Raw genomic sequence first — 16,366 nt, forward strand, 5'->3', positions numbered from 1 at the left:
CTTCATCAGTGACAAGGGTTCATAAGACAAGGAGGGATGGGTTTAAACTAAACAGGGGAAATTCAGGTTAGATATAAGGAAGAAGTTCTTTGCTGTGAGGGCAGTGAGGCACTGGCACAGATGACCCAAAGAAGTGGTAGATGCCCCATCCCTGGCAGTGTTCAAGGCCAAGGTTGGACAGAGCTGGATGATCTTAAGAACTTTTCCAACCCAAACGATTCTATGATTCTATGAAATGCAAATTTTTGGACACACATGGAGCATGTTGTCTTTCTAGATGAAACTTTATGCTTTTAGTTTTGGTCAACTTTTGTGTTACAACTTTCCTGTGCCAACGAGCTCAGTAGTGTAGAACATTTCCCCAAGACACACTAGTAAGCAATCTTCCTTTGTTTGAACTTCATCAGTTATCAATTTTGCTTTATTTTGTTAAACTAAGTAAATGGCAAGACCTGCTTTTGTTCAAATGGAAAACTGAGAATGAGCAATGGTCATTGCTACAAGAAGAGTATTTTGCTCTTGACTCCTTTGATAACTCTGGAGCTCTTTCTCAAGAGGAGAATTTTTGCTTTATCCCATTTATCTTCTTCTGTTTGCTTATGACTAACTGTAGAAGGAAGTGAGTGGGGAAGAGTACTTTTCTTAAGAACCTTCCCTACTATTTCTTACAGTTTTTTGAAGTGGTGTATTGTCACTAATGGTATAAAGCTTGTTATTTGTCACAATAGACTGTTCTGTTGCATGTCAGTGTTGTGTTGTTGTTGTGTGCTGCTTAGCAAGTGATGTCCTGCATTCATCTGCTCTCATATCATATTTCATCTGAGTTTTACTTAGATATCCAGACAGATGATCTGTAGTGAATGAAACTGCTGTATTTTAGATGCTGTACACTGTCAGTAGCATTACTCGAAAGATCCCTCCTTAAATGCATGAATAAATTGGCATTGGTTGTAATTTCTTGGAATTAATTAGGCACCAGTGTATTGATTGTAAGAAAAGAGATCAAGTGTGAATTTTTGATTGGATATTGCTTTTTTTTCCCATGGAAAAAAATGTCCAAAAGATTACACATGAGGAATTACAGCAAATGCTGATAGTGCTGTGCCAAGCCATATCGACACCATCCTGTCCACTCCCAATTACTGATCACCAATATGGGGTTGGCTTGTTACATTTCTGAATTCTGCTTAAACTAAAGCTTGAAAACTGTGCACCTACTGGGGGAAAAGAGTGTTTTCACAGTCATATTTCTTTCTGTATTTTATTACATCTGCTTTTCCACGCCACTCCTCTGTTCAGTTCCATTTTTAGTTTTCTTTTAATGGAGAATCAGGCACACCGTGTGCAGCTCTAACCCAGCATGGAGAAAACCAAAAGTTACACAGCACACTGTTAGTGAAAACTTCAGACCTCGGAGGTTTAGTAGTGTAGTAGAAATCCCTGCTAAACTGTATCTAAATATTACATATATTATGAAATCCTAATATTGGAAATGCTAATGAATTGAAGAGGTGATCCTTTGAAGCTCTTTTAAGTGGTACATATTAAGAACCTACGCTGGGTTTTGAGTAGTTAATAACACAGTGTGTTTCCAGATTCACAAACAGTCATCTGTAGTTGCATATTTCTAAACTCAGGTTTCCAATCCTGTATTTACAGTCTAGCTTTAATTTACTTCTGATTTCTACTTTAGCTGTAGATACTGCAGTAGACAAGCATTTTTGCCGAGGTGATTACAGTGCCATCAGTCAAGTCTGTATTCACATGACCTTACACAACAGATTAGGAAGAGGGAGAATTGACAAAGAGGAGTCATTTAGCCATTTATTTTCAACATCTCATTGGCACGTATACCACGTGCAGTCATTATTTGCATGAACAAGCAAGAGTGAGACCAGTATACGATTGCACTGGATTGTTCTTTGGAAATATATTTATCCTTAAACTTCTTAGGTTGCCTATGAAAGATAAGGTTCATTTTCTTGTCTAAACTTGAAGCTACTGTTGAATAGTCTGTAAGTTTTAGGGCTTTTTCCTTTTTTTTATTTCTTTTTTTTCTTTTTAAATGTCCACTTCTTTCTTTGTCATCTGCAGTAATGAAATGCTTTTGGATGATAGCCATGCACTATAATGTTTTGCTGAATTACGTTGTTTTCTAACCTTAGCATCAACGAGATCCTCGGCTCAATGAAATTTTATTCCCCTTTTATGACACAAAAAGAGCAATGCAGATAATTGAGACATATGAGCCAGATGAAGACTTGAAGAGTAAAGGTAAATGGGGGAAGGAATTCAGTGTTCACTGGGTTTAGGCACTTGGGGAATGCATTCTGAAGCATGTAAATGTTTTAAAGGGAGCTTACAGTCCTTGTGGTCAGGGTTAAGCACTTATGCGGCCATCAGTGAACTAGATCAGGAAACGGACCTGCAGAGAAATATCCCCCCCTCAAAGTTAATGACTTTTTATGGGATTATTTCCCTGATCCAGGTTACACTGTGGCTACAGACAGCCATGCTCACATGAAACAGGAGAGGCTAAGGGTTGTGTCAATAGGGAACAGCATGCAAACTCCTTTGAGCAACAAGGCAATATGCAGGTGGCTATGGCCAAAGTCTCAGAGAGGCTGCAAAGCTGTACAGGTGCTGTGTAAAGATAAAAAGTAAATTACAATTACCATGTGCACCGTTGGATGTGCATCAACCTTATAATATAATCGGTACCAAGCTTGAGGGCAGCAGTCTAGCTTAGAACAGAGTATTTTATGTGAGTGCACTGAAAAATGAGTTGAGCAAGAAGCTTGCAGGAAGTGTTTGCAAGCCATTCTCAGAGCGTTCATGTCCTGAGCTGCTATGAGTGCTGGAGGTATCAGTGGTTGAACTTGGCTCCCAGTTCTTATCCATTCTGCTGAAATAGCAGCTCCTCTCTGCTTAGGAATGCTACAAAAGCAAATTCTTCCACCTAGCCAATGTATGTCCATTTAAAAAGGGTGGGCTGTTGAGTTCTGTTAAGTTGCTGAAGTCTCAGCTGTTGTTTGTGACTTTTTCCCACTAGATGATGGACTAGAAGTATGAATTATCTAAGCTATTTTGTGCTCTGCATTGAACTTCTTTGTAAACAACAAAATAAGTATATTCCTACAGCTAAAAATTCTGTTTTGCCTTCCCTTTTTTTCCCCTCTTCTTCCAAAACTGAGAATCAGCTGAGAGGATTGGAATAAGACGTTCCAGAACAGTTCACCTCTGGCTGACACCAAGCAGAGTAAATTTAAGCTCCAGTAGAGGATTTTCTCAGGAAGTTAGGAGCAGAATGAAAAGCAGGATTACTGCAGTTCTCTGTGTAAGAGAAAGGAAGTCTTAAACAGAATAAAACCAGGACTGCTCCAACCTGTGCCTTAACAATACCTGAGTGTTCATACATGACTTTAGGGAAAGCAATCTCCAAATTAGTGCCAGATAACCGCTCCCTGCAGTGACTCTTTGTGAGTAACCCCTTCTTCCCTACCCCAGATCATTCTTCAGTCTCTTGGCCACTTTAAAACTGATATGGCAGAATATTCTTATTTTATTTTCATGAACATTTATCACTTTATTTACTTTTTATACTTCATTGAAGCATATAAAATCAGACACATAAGAGAAAGGTGTTCTGTTCTCTGAGTATGTCCCATGTTCACTGTGGGAAGTGGCTTGCTTTTCATTATAAAGGAATAAACCTGTATTTTAAACAGTAAACTTGAAGGTGGCTTAGATCTTCCTCATGCTTTGGAAATGAACTTTTGTAGGTGTTCTCAACTACGCCTCCAGTTGTTGTTGTTGAACGTGCCTCTGCACACGCTACAAGCTGACTAGCAGCAATGTAGCACAGGCAGGGCAGGGTTAAAGGTGTAAGAAGGAAGAAAAGTACCACAGAAACCTGGTACATGCAAGCTCACAGTTTCTGGCTCACAAAGTCCCAAAGCCAAAAACTGCTGGGAGTATTCTGAGGAGATGTCACTACATATTTGCCTTCTCCACATCCTTTTGATGTCTTAGGTCTACTAATGGTGGTGCTGGACAGAGGATATTGAGATAAGTGGGTACGTGATACTTTTGTCTGGCAACTCAGTGCAGATTTTGCACCAGGGATGCAGTTGCTGGTCAGCTTGGAACACTGGAATGGGAGAGCTTCCATTTGCTTGCAGAAACCTATGTAAATGCAGTTTTTGTGTTAGCAGAAACCTATGTAAATCCTGCTCTGTCAGGCGGTTTGATTACTGCCCACTATTGATTTCTAGTAGTAACTTACCATGTGTTCTTCTTCCTTGTAGGTGTCATATCGAGTGATGGATTTTGCAGATACTTGATGTCAGATGAAAATGCCCCAGTTTTCCTAGACCGTTTGGAATTATATCAAGAAATGGACCATCCTTTGGCACATTATTTCATCAGTTCCTCTCACAATACATATTTAACAGGCAGGCAGTTTGGCGGCAAGTCTTCAGTGGAGATGTACAGACAAGTGCTTTTGGCTGGATGCAGGTTGGAAGCAGGAGATAACAGCCTTTGATATTTGTGAATCTCCTACCTGAAACCTATGTAATATACCTGGGTGGTGATCCATTGCATAATTGCATATATGAATGTATTAGTATGGTAAATGAAAATATGTATATGTCAGACACTATTCTATAGAATCATAGAATAGTTAGGTTTGGAAAGGACCTTAAGATCATCCAGTTCCAACCCCCCTCCCATGGGCAGGGTCACCTCACACTAAACCATATCACCTAAGGCTTCATCCAACCTGGCCTTGAATACTGCCAGGGATGGAGCATTCACAACCTCCCTGGGCAACTCATTCCATTACCTCACCACCCTCACAGTAAAGAATTTCTTCCTTATATCCAGTCTAAACCTCTGCTGTTTAAGTTTCAACCCATTACCCCTTGTTCTATCACTACAGTCCCTAATGAATAGTCTCTCCCCAGCATCTCTGTAGGCCCCCTTCAGATACTGGAAGGCTGCTCTGAGGTCTCCACGCAGCCTTCTCTTCTCCAGGCTGAACAGCCCCAACTTTCTCAGCCTGTCTTCATACAGGAGGTGCTGCAGCCCCTGATCATCCTCGTGGCCTCCTCTGGACTTGTTCCAACAGTTCCGTGTCCTTTTTATGTTGAGGACACCAGAACTGCACACAATGCTCCAGGTGAGGTCTCACAAGAGCAGAGTAGAGGGGCAGGATCACCTCCTTTGACCTGCTGGTCACGCTCCTTTTGATGCAGCCCAGGATACGGTTGGTTTCTGGGCTGTGAGCGCACACTGAAGCCGGCTCATGTTCATTTTGTTATCGACCAACACCCCCAAGTCCTTCTCCTTAGGGCTGCTCTGAATTTCCTTTTTGCCCAACCTGTAGCTGTGCCTGCAATTGCTCCGACCCAGGTGTAGGACCTTGCACTTGGCATGGTTAAACTTCATGAGGCTGGCATCAGCCCACCTCACAGGTGTGTCAAGGTCCCTCTGGATGGCATTCCTTACCTCCAGTGTATCAACAGAACCACACAGCTTGGTGTCATTGGCAAACTTGCTGAGGGCACACTCAATCCCACTGTCCGTATCAGTGACAAAGATGTTAAACAAGACCGGTCCCAACACCAATCCCTGAGGGACACCACTCGTTACTGGTTTCCAGCCAGACATTGAGCCATTGACCACAACTCTTTGCATGTGCCCATCCAGCCAGTTTATTATCCACCAAGTGCTCCACCTATCAAACTGATGTCTCTCCAATTTAGAGACAAGGATGTCATGTGGGACAGTGTCGAATGCTTTGCACAAGTCCAGGTAGATGATAACAGCTGCTCCGCCCCATCCATCAGTTCTGTAGCCCCGTCATAGAAGGCCACCAGATTGGTCAGGCAGGATTTCCCCTTAGTAAAGCCATGCTGGCTGTCACCAAGCACCTTGTTGTTTTTCATATGCCCTAGCATGCCTTCCAGGAGAATCTGCTCCCAGATTTTGCCAGGCACAGAGGTGAGACTGACTGGTCTGTAATTCCCTGGGTCATCCACTTTCCCCTTCTTGAAAATGGGGGTTATATTTCCCTTTTTCCAGTCATCAGGAACTTCACCTGACTGCCATGATTTTTCAAATATGATGGCCAGTGGCTTAGCAACTTCATTTGCCAGCTCCTTCAGGACCTGTGGATGGATTTCATCAGGTCCCAGACTTGTGTACATTCAGGTTCTTAAGATGATCTTGAAACAGATTCTCTTGTACAGTTGGCCTAGAGTCTTCATTCTCACAGTCCCTGTGTCCACCTTCCAAGACTTGGGTGCTGCGGTCAGAGCCTTTGCCAGTGACGACCAAGGCAAAGAAGCCATTCAGAACCTCAGCCTTCTCCAAATCCTGTGTAGCCAATTCTCCTGAAAGCTTCCGGAGGGGGCCTACGTTGTCTCTACTCCGTTTTTTACCCACTATATACCTATAGAACCCCTTCCTGTTATCATTAACATTTTGCTTACAAATGTAAGCAAAGTTGATGTCAGGAGAGTTTGTGAATAAGATAAGCTTGATCTCACAAGACAGCTGAAGAATTTCAGAAGCGTTTCTGCTTTGTAATTAAGGTTATCTGACAGTGAGAATCAGTTTATGATTTCCTGCTTAATTTCATGACACACCAGAATGTGTTGCAGTTAACTGAGTAAGAGAATAAACTAGAAGAGTGTTACAGTGCTAAACCCATCATTGATCAGGTGTAAACTCATGCATACTGTATTTAAGGTAGCATACCCAAAGTTATGAAAGCAATCTGAAATTACACATGTGCAGTTTAAAAAGATTTGTTTCATTCCCAGAATTGCTTTGTAACTTTCCTGCTCTGAACATCACTGCTCAGAATGTGTCCTGAGTAGGTCTCCTGTACTGAAACACTAAGGAAGCTGATATAACTTTTCTTGGGTCTTCAGGTGTGTTGAGCTGGACTGTTGGGATGGCAAAGGTGAAGACCAAGAACCAATAATAACGCATGGAAAAGCAATGTGCACAGATATTCTTTTTAAGGTAAGTGCCTGACCTCTACACAAGACAGTGAGCCCTGTAGAAACCCCAGACAAGAATCCATGCAGGGCACCCTCCCCTCCTCAGCACACAGATGCTGCTCCCTACTTATGAATTTGACACATTGCATAGGCACAGTTTCTTGTACCCAGATTTTAGGGCTCATTTCTGACTTGCATCATGCACCCTGTGTTTCATCTGCCTTTCCACAGAAACTGCTGGGAGCAGGCTTGCTTCCTTTGCCCCACATTTGCACACCCTGTGGCTCATTGTACCACAGAATAAATACTTCTCCATTGTCTGAGAAGTTTTTTAAGCTGTGGAAAAAGTCTGAAGATGCAGGAGTTCTTCTGAAAGTTAAATTCTCCCTGGCAAGAGAAGATGGCAGCAGATCCAGGGGTAGCATTGATGGGTTCTGGGTGAAGCTGCCGTCACTGCTGTGGGTGCAGTGAGCAGCAGTTGGGTGCTGAGCTCAGGTTGTTGCATGGGTGAACAGAATAGACACATGGTTTGTTCTAGTTCTGGCTTCACTTGTCACATTTGAGACTCAGCTCTCAGTTTCTCAGGGTCAGGTGGAGAACAAAATAGTCTCTTTCATTATGATTATAATTTGATCTGTTCTAATTTGAATCCTATTATTGCATTTCATAGGATGTAATTCAAGCCATTAAGGAAACAGCATTTGTTACATCAGAGTACCCTGTCATTCTTTCATTTGAAAATCACTGCAGGTAAATAGTGCCCTTTATGTCTATTTTTTTGTAGTGCAATGTAGAAGAAACATGATAAAGATCAAAAATGCTGATTTGAGTGTACTTGAAAACTGTAGGGATATGCAGGTATTCTGAAGAGACTGTACTTTCATATACTAGTCAGTCCTTAGTGCAATAATGGCAGTATTTTTATCTGTGGTGAAGCTGTGAAATATATATTTGGCTGTTCCATTAGCTTTGTGGGATTCAGTTAATCTACTTTTTTGGTCTTATGAAATTCATCTGTGTCAGATAATAGACTTTTATTGACAGTATAATGAAAGTAATACTTCTCAGTCGAGAGAAAGTGGGCACTGTATAATTTGGGATGTCTGCATATATACTTTGTATTATTATATTTTGCTGAGTAATAGTGGTTCTTCTTTTTTTACATTTAAAGATTAACCATCATCATCTTTTCCAGCAAATATCAACAGTACAAGATGTCAAAATACTGTGAAGATCTTTTTGGAGATCTCCTGTTGAAGCAGCCTCTAGAAACACATCCAGTATGTTATATTTTGACAGTCTATTTTTTATATTAGATATATTTAAGAGATTATAAACTAGGATCATATCACCTATAGTGCTGTTCACTGCCAGTCCTAAGCTTTCAAAAATGACTAGTGATTTTAGGTGTTTGTACTTTTTGGTACAGACTTTTCCTTATCTGCTTTGTTTATTCTCTTCTGTACAGGGCTCTGGGGAAATCCATCCCCTTGATGTGTGATGTAGTATCAGCACGTACATAAAATACAACACATACATTGTATTTGCAGGTCGTACATAAGTCTGAAAGTAATACTCACTGTTGAAAACCCACTTAGTTATGAATTGCATGGTCTCAGCTAAGGAAACCTCTTCTTTCAGCTTCACTTTGCATGCTTCATGCTCCGGATCAGGTCCTGCAGTCTAGGTGGGCTCCACTACTGCATTAAGAATTCAATTAAGCACAAAGGGTTCCCTGCAGTCTCATTTAGACTATCAAGTGCTCTGTAATCTGCATGCGCTTCACCCTCCTGCATGGCAGGAGACTCCTTCACTAACACAATATTTGAGACTCCAATAGCTTGTTACCCAGAGCTTGCAGCTATTCCTCCTGAACAGCATGCTCACTGTCTGCCAGCAGCCACCCAAAACTTGCAGATGCTCTTTAGTGCTGTGCAGGACCACAGCAGAGAGGACTCTGCCTTATATTTCCTAATGGTTTCAGCTCCTGTCTGGGTAAACATGGCATTATCATCTCCAGAGCTGTGCTTTCCTTGCATGTTGCAGGGACAGAAGCCCATAAGGCTTGGTGGGTATTAGGTTGTTGCCCTGAAAAATGCGTCCTCAGAGGACTAAATCTGTAATGTTCCCTGTAATGTATGTAGCAACTTGCCACATTCCTCATGAATGACAGCTCCCAGCAGCTTTCAGGGAAACCTAAAATAGAGATATGCCAAAGGCTACTATGCAGCTACAGCAGGGCCCACCATTTAGCCTCAGCTGCCTGTGGAGCACTACTGAGCCTTCTGCATTTTATGTCTATTCCTCCTCATGGGTGAATTCAGTCCCCAGCTGCTCACAAAGCAAATACTGCAGAGAGGAACTTGAAACGTGTATTTTATGAGTGGTTGGGGTTTGGTACCTCCAGGAGTCGACTGAGGAGAGCAGACTTAAGTGGCTGAAGCAGATATGGTTTTAAGTAAGAGCAAATATTTGTCCAAGTGGGCATTCAGTTATGCCTTGCTTGGGGATACAGACTAGCATCCTGGAAGCCTGTGGATAAATGAGCTCTGCGGCACTGACATCTAGTGGAATTGTAGCCAAGTGCTCTTAGGAACAGTTGTGTTTTCTATTGATCTAACATGCTGAAGAGCCCATGACTGAGCCAGCCTGGTGGTTGCGGGTGATCATTACCTCTTGCAAGGAGGTTTGCACCCATTCTTGTGGGGTTTGGTTCATCTGTTTTATTTTCCCTGGGTTGTTATTTGTCACTTCTGCTGCTTTTATTTGGTTTCAGGTCCTAGTGCTTTGTTCTTTTGTTTCTAATGGTGCTTCTGCATAGCTCAGAGTTGGATTTCAGGAGAATATCTAAATAATTCTACTAAGATTTTCTGCTAGTCCTGAAAACATCTTCTCCTGTATCACTTAAGATTTACTGGAAACCATAGTCCATTATACTAGCAACTGCCTGCATAATGTTAGCAAGCCTGAGGTGGAGAGGGTGCTAATTACCATACCCATATCTCTGTTTCTTAGCCTCAGTTCTATGATGGGCCTTAAATGAGAGGGTTTGTACTTTTTCTTTTTTCTCAGTATTTTCTCCTCCCCAAGGTGGAACAATAATACTTTCAGTAGTACTTCCCTGTGTATGTGAAACTTGCCTTTGCCTTTCACAAATACCAAAGATGTGACCCTGTAGCCCTAAACGGTCTTCATTACCTAGCTAAGGACTGGGTAGTTTTCCATTCACCAGTGCCAGCTCATTTCTACTCTGTAAGAATGTACAAGCTGCCTCACTTGCATTATTCAGCTTGAAGGTGCCATAAAAGGTGACTTATTTAGAGATCAAATGATAATGGGCTAAACTATGACGTGGGCTGTGTGTGAACCACAGGAGAGAGGGAATGTAGGAAGTCCTCTGATGAAGAGTTGCATGAAGGTCACATCCATGACCACTGCTAGGCAGGAGAGAGGTGGAGACATGTTGACCAGTGCAGCTGAGGATGGCATAGGCTGGAGCCCAGTGTGCTGGCTTCAACCAGCAACATCTACCTGAGCACAGCTTTCCCATAGGATTGGGAAGAAGCAGAGGAGAAAATATAGCTGCGGTCACACTACCTACCAAGGTTGTGCCTGAGGAGGCACTTGCTTATTCACTGCCCTTACCATTGCTGTCCTAACATCAAAATCCCAAACAGGGATACAGAAAGGCCAAATAGCTGTTATTAAACCTTTTCTTTAAATTATTTTACAGCTTGATCCAGGTAAAGCCTTACCTTCTCCTAATGATCTCAAAAGAAAGATTCTCATAAAGAATAAAAGGCTGAAACCTGAAGTAGAAAAAAGTAAGTAAAGCTCATCAAGTATTAAATTAAACAGAAGTCCACATAGGTACAAATAGACTGTGATATTAAAGTTTTCAAACTCTTTGAACTTCATTGTTGGAAGAATATGAGTTATATGTAAATGACACTGTTTGCCCTTGTGTTTCTTATGAGAGCCAGAGTCTAAGCCTTGATACCAGCATCTAGCATAGGACTAGATAGACCTAGAAATGTAATCCTGGGACTTTATCAGATTGCTGGTTGAACTAAAATATGATGTAGATAGAATCTCTTGTAAATTCTGCCTACACTGATATGTTTGCATCGCTGTGTTTTTCCAGGATAGGCATAAAATGAAAAGGAATTTCAAATTGCTTTTCTTGCTATTTTGCCAATTCTGATATTTATCTTTTTTCAATAAGAATAATGTTGCTATATCAGCTTCCACTGTGGCTGTAGTGATGAACCCTGGTCCTTCTCCATTTGAAGATAGTCATGCAGACTTTCCACTGACTTCAGTCATACGTGATTGTGTTCATGCTAACTGGAATGCACATGGGAACACAATTAACAATCCAAGCAGCCTCCATTGCATAGATCAAGCAGGGAAGAGATAGCTGTCTGTTTATTGTTTGAGAAAGTAATATGCTTGCTCCAAAGACTTTGAAGTCTATGGAAATACTTTTCTTAACTTTACTAAGCATTGGGTACAGCCCTTACTGACCATTTTTCAGCTCTAACACCAGTGTATGTCTAATGATGCTATTACTCTGTAAAATTTTATTCACTGAAAACATAGACAACCCATTGAAAAATAGCTAAGAGAATTATTTATGATTGTGTATTTCTTTGTGCTACAAACTGTTTGTGTAATGATTAATGTGCTTTTATTTTGCTTATTAACAGAACAGCTTGATGCTCTGAAAAAGATGATGGAGGCTGGGGAAACTGCTGCTCCTGTAAATATCCTAGAGGATGATAATGAAGAAGAAATAGAAAGTGGTGAGAATTTCATAGAGAAAGGTTCTCATACATTGCCTGTGTTTAATCAGTAGGCCAGCATGAGCAGCTAGTATGCATGTTATGGCCTGTGGCAGTAGCAGTAAGTCTGGACTCAATGCAGGACCGTTTATACAGACCTTCAGACTTACCATCTCATCTTGGGTACCTACAGCAGCTGCAGGCTCTGTGGCAGGCTGTTGTAGGAGTGTAAGCTCAGCTGGTGATAGTGGTGGTAATTGTAACTTCCATTTACTGTTCAGAAGTGATACTGGAGCAGCAACCAAGTCACTGTGTGTGTGAGACTGGGAAGCTGTGACCTTTGCTTTGAAAACAGATTTTGTTGCTATTTTTAATACTTGTGTCCGTGTCAGATTGGAATATTGCATTATACTTTATAAGGATAAAATGAGGGATGCCAAACTTGATATCTTCAGTATAAACATCTAACTGTGAGCCAGTGATATGGAATGTTTTTATGGCCAACAGAGAAACATAGACATATCTAGGGTGTGATTCACCTTGTCTGTTTTAGATGTCCACCTTCAGAAGAGTCAAATCATGCACTGGCAAGTGGCTGGACCACGGTGACACATGTCATATTGGACATCCCAGCTTTAGCCTACCCCTTGGTCCTCTCCTTGGTTAATTTTTATCTATTTTAAATAGCATAAAGCTTCAGTAGAGGCCCTTGTGAAAGGTGGTATTCTTTGTGATCCAACTCTTGCTATCTGTCCCTTCAATGCTAAAAAGGACTAAAGTACGTCAGTTTTTTGGAGGGGCTTCTTGGTATCTTTCATCAGGTGATAAAGGAGCACAGGGGTGATTCTGTTGTTTTGCAGGCTGATTTCCACTGGAATGCTTATTTCTAATAGTGTTCTTGTTGTGCTGGGTCATTAATTATGTGCTAGACTACTAAGAGACCCAAATAAGTGTTTTCAAAATTATTGTTTAAATCCACATGAATAATATGGTTAGTGGTTTTGAGTTTGTAAGAGGCCTATTTCGCTTCTTAGAGTGCTCTAGGTTCCAATGGAAAATCACCTTAAAAGCAAATGAAAGTTATTCCATATAGTAGGAGACATAAGGAGACTGACCATGCACGAGGAGCCTGGTCACTAGCAACCTTACATCTTTCAATAAAGAACTTTGTCTTCGTTTCTTGTTATTTCCCCAAGCCTGTTGGGTTGGGGCTTTTTTATGCTTTTCCTAAGCAAATTACTGATTCCTTCAAAGATAACAGTAAATCTAATTTCTCTTACTAACCATGTCAAAGCTGTAAGAATCTCAGGCATTGGCTGTAATTTATTGCTAATCCATAAAAATCTAATACCCTGGATATTATTTCTGTCTCAAAGAAATGCCAAACCCAAACCTGTGTATTCAGCTGCCATTTGTTTCACACCTCCCACAAAAGTAGTAGTTGCTGTGGTTTTTCTTGCACTGATCCTTTTTCTCTTCTGTGCAGCTGACCAGGAAGAAGAAGCTCATCCGGAGTACAAATTTGGAAGTGACCTTACTGATGATTACGGTCAAAAAGAAGCTGTTGCCATCAGTGTCAAAAAGGTGGGATTGCTTCTTACGTATTTCTTTGGAAGTTTTCCATGGAAGTGGGTGTAAAAGGCACTCTGTTTTGCAGTTACGTGTCAGAAGAGTCAAACCTGAGATCTTCAGATTCCTAACCTGTAGGGTCAGTTTTGTAGCCTGCTTGTTCAGGTCGAGTACTCATTGAGAAAACAACCAGTATGGAGGGAAACAGTTACAAGTGGAGATTTTGAGTCAAAATACTCATCAAAGGCAGGAAGCAGTTTCCTGCCTCTGGTATTTTAATTTGCATCTCAGTTGCAGAGCCCTAATCTGAAGTAGACTGTCAGCTTCCTTGCTCAACAATGGTTTTTTTTTTGCAAGGTTACATCCTGTGTCTTTGTTACAAGGGTCCCCTGGGTCATTTGTTATTGTTAACTCTTAGGGTAGAATTCTCCCACCTATAGCAATAAAGGCAAAATAGGGCGGTTATTCCCTAGTGGGGTGATGTAGCAGTGGGGCTACACTGGAGAGCCATCTGGCAGGTAGAGTGAGAGTTCTCTTTATTCCACTCATACCTGATTTAATACAGTTTATTACTTGACTGGAATTCAAAACTAAGCCTTCACTGTCACTGAAGGCATTATTACTGCTTGCTACAGAAAATACCCCACATGTGAGCCCTAAGGTTCCTAACCAGACCATGCTCCTCTATCAGTCAAGTATTTTGGCCTTTTCTTCTCTGCCTGGCTGTCTTTGGATCTTACTCCAGAGAGAAATACAATTACAGAAAATCTTTTGTAGCACAGACTGCCCTTGATAGTATGTCTCTAGCAGCATCACCAAGACATCAGACCTGCTTTCCTGGTGCCTCTTCACATCAACATCTTTGCTTCTTTAGGACTTTTATGAATCTCGCCACTGAAGTACCATTTAACTTCATTGCTCGTGAACTGGCTTCACTTACTAAGTGAGCTGGTCCTTAACTACCTGAGTGTTTTGGAGGCTCTTCGTTTTTTCAGATTAGTCACTCATCCTCAGCATATGCCCTTGGGTAACTTCTCTGCTTCTTTGCTGATCAGTGACTCAATCTTTATTCTTTAGGAATGTACATTCAGTGCCAGGTCAACATTTATCTGCTTCAAGATTCTCAGTACTGGGAGCTTGTAATTGAAGACAGACAGCAGACAGTCCCATTGCAAATAACATCTTGAGATAGGCCTTTTCCAAATGCACATGTTTAAAGCACAGTTTACAGCAGTCTTAACCCTTAAGTTTGCAGAGCCTGGGCAGTTTGCATATCCACAAAAGATGACTTTATGTGTTGTCTGGGTGTGAAGTTCTTTCCTTCTCTGAAACTCTGTTCCCATCTAGTGATGACATTAGTCTGGGCTTAACTGTCTGGCCCATTTCTATTCCCATTGCTGATCAGTTATTGCATTTTGTGTCTTGTGTACCCAAATTTGAGAGTGAATATTTTTGCAAGTGTATGGGGCAGGTGAGCCAAACAGGAAGGTGGAAAAGGATGTACTTTTTGCTAAATACGCTAACCTTTTGAGGTTTTTTTTTCCCTTACTGTGTTTCCTATTGCTTTGTCTTTGGATAATGTATATATATTTTTTCCCCTTAGGCTATTGAAGATTCTGAGCAAGAAAACAATAAAAAGGTGACACATAGGATGTTATGTAGTTTATTTTATTGCTTCATATATAATATACATACTTACCATGCATTCTTAATGGATTAACAATGCTCAGTTTCACTGCACCTGCAGAGCACTCATCTAAGGTTTCTTTTCCTGCACTTTTATACTGGGATCAGGACTGTCAGAATATTTGGGGACAGTCAGGAGTGCATGATTTTTGCCTGCTGAGAAGTGTCTGATCTCAGTTTCAGATGTCATGCACTGGGAAACAGCAGTTCTTTGAATGGCGTTGAGGTGCATCATCCCTCCTACTTTTTTTCCCCCTCTTTCCTTACCCTGTCTGCACTTTGTTTTCCTCTCTCTTTTTCTTCCTTTCACTTTCCCCTGGGACTTCTGCATTTATCTTCTCCCAGGAATCCCTTCTGTAAGACTCTTCCCATCTCCTTTCTCCTCCTTCTCTCATTAAAACTGCTCCTGTTCTAACCACACTTTGTTTCAGTCTGTGTTGTTTTCTGAGTGGGTTCTACTTCTTTTCTTGAGGGGTGGGGAGGTCTAAATAATGCAGGGATATCAGCTTTCCCCCATTGTTTTCTCTAGCCCTTTAAAGGGTCACATGCTGTTGTAGCCATTCCTTTGTTTCTGCAGGCTTTAAGAAACATTCCATCCTTACCCCTTTCTAATGCACAGTTTTAAAGATGTGAACACCACAAAGAGTATAGCCCATTTACTCTAAAATTTATGGGTCTCCAGGGAAATAAGATAAAATCAATGACAAGTAGACTGTCTTAGAACAGTGTCTTAGAGCCAGTATGTCATTAAAGCAGTCATACAGCTACGGTCTGCAGGGTGCTATTGCGTTGGCACTAACGCATGGATAATCCCCTTTGACTTCCTTTTCACTGTGATTCATTGCTTAGACATTTATGGATGAAGATAGTAAAATCTGATTATCAATTCTGGGAAGTCAGCAAGAGGCACATTGAAGGAGCCTGGTTTTTAGAAGGTTAGTGGTCAGTTCTTCCTGAATTACCTCCCTTCCAACAGTGAAGACATTGAATAGAACTAGTTCCTTTGAAGAAATTTGCCCTGAATTTCTTCTAAACTCTATTAACAAATATTGATGAAGTAACAAAAAGTGCCTATATTCTACTAATAAAGGGATGTGCTATTTGGCATATTCAGGAAACAGATCTGTGAACCCCTTGATAGGTGGATTCCTGAAAAGCAGTTGGATTGAGCCCTGATAACTCTGCATTAAAGTATGGTTTCAGCTTCATTTCATGGGCCAGTGGAAGTTTAATTCAGTCTAAAATGTACATAAAAGTCCGTATACACACATATAAGTGTGTACCCAGACTCATTCTGATAGCTCAGCTGTTCTC

General features: G+C 41.2%; 1 protein-coding gene across 2 annotated transcripts in view; it reads left to right on the top strand.

Moving 5' to 3' along the window:
• Positions 1–16,366, top strand: part of PLCB4 (phospholipase C beta 4) — a 91,534-nt gene that overhangs the window by 25,607 nt on the left and 49,561 nt on the right. For both annotated transcript variants that reach the window (XM_034060876.1, XM_034060877.1), the window contains exons 10-18: positions 2,166–2,274; positions 4,308–4,518; positions 6,942–7,035; positions 7,684–7,763; positions 8,209–8,293; positions 10,747–10,837; positions 11,723–11,818; positions 13,284–13,381; positions 14,970–15,005. In XM_034060876.1, coding sequence (XP_033916767.1) covers positions 2,166–2,274; positions 4,308–4,518; positions 6,942–7,035; positions 7,684–7,763; positions 8,209–8,293; positions 10,747–10,837; positions 11,723–11,818; positions 13,284–13,381; positions 14,970–15,005 — 900 coding nt within the window. The remainder of the gene's footprint in view (positions 1–2,165; positions 2,275–4,307; positions 4,519–6,941; positions 7,036–7,683; positions 7,764–8,208; positions 8,294–10,746; positions 10,838–11,722; positions 11,819–13,283; positions 13,382–14,969; positions 15,006–16,366) is intronic.

This window comes from Melopsittacus undulatus, chromosome 3, assembly GCF_012275295.1.
Source record: "Melopsittacus undulatus isolate bMelUnd1 chromosome 3, bMelUnd1.mat.Z, whole genome shotgun sequence".
Classification (NCBI taxonomy): Eukaryota; Metazoa; Chordata; class Aves; order Psittaciformes; family Psittaculidae; genus Melopsittacus; species Melopsittacus undulatus.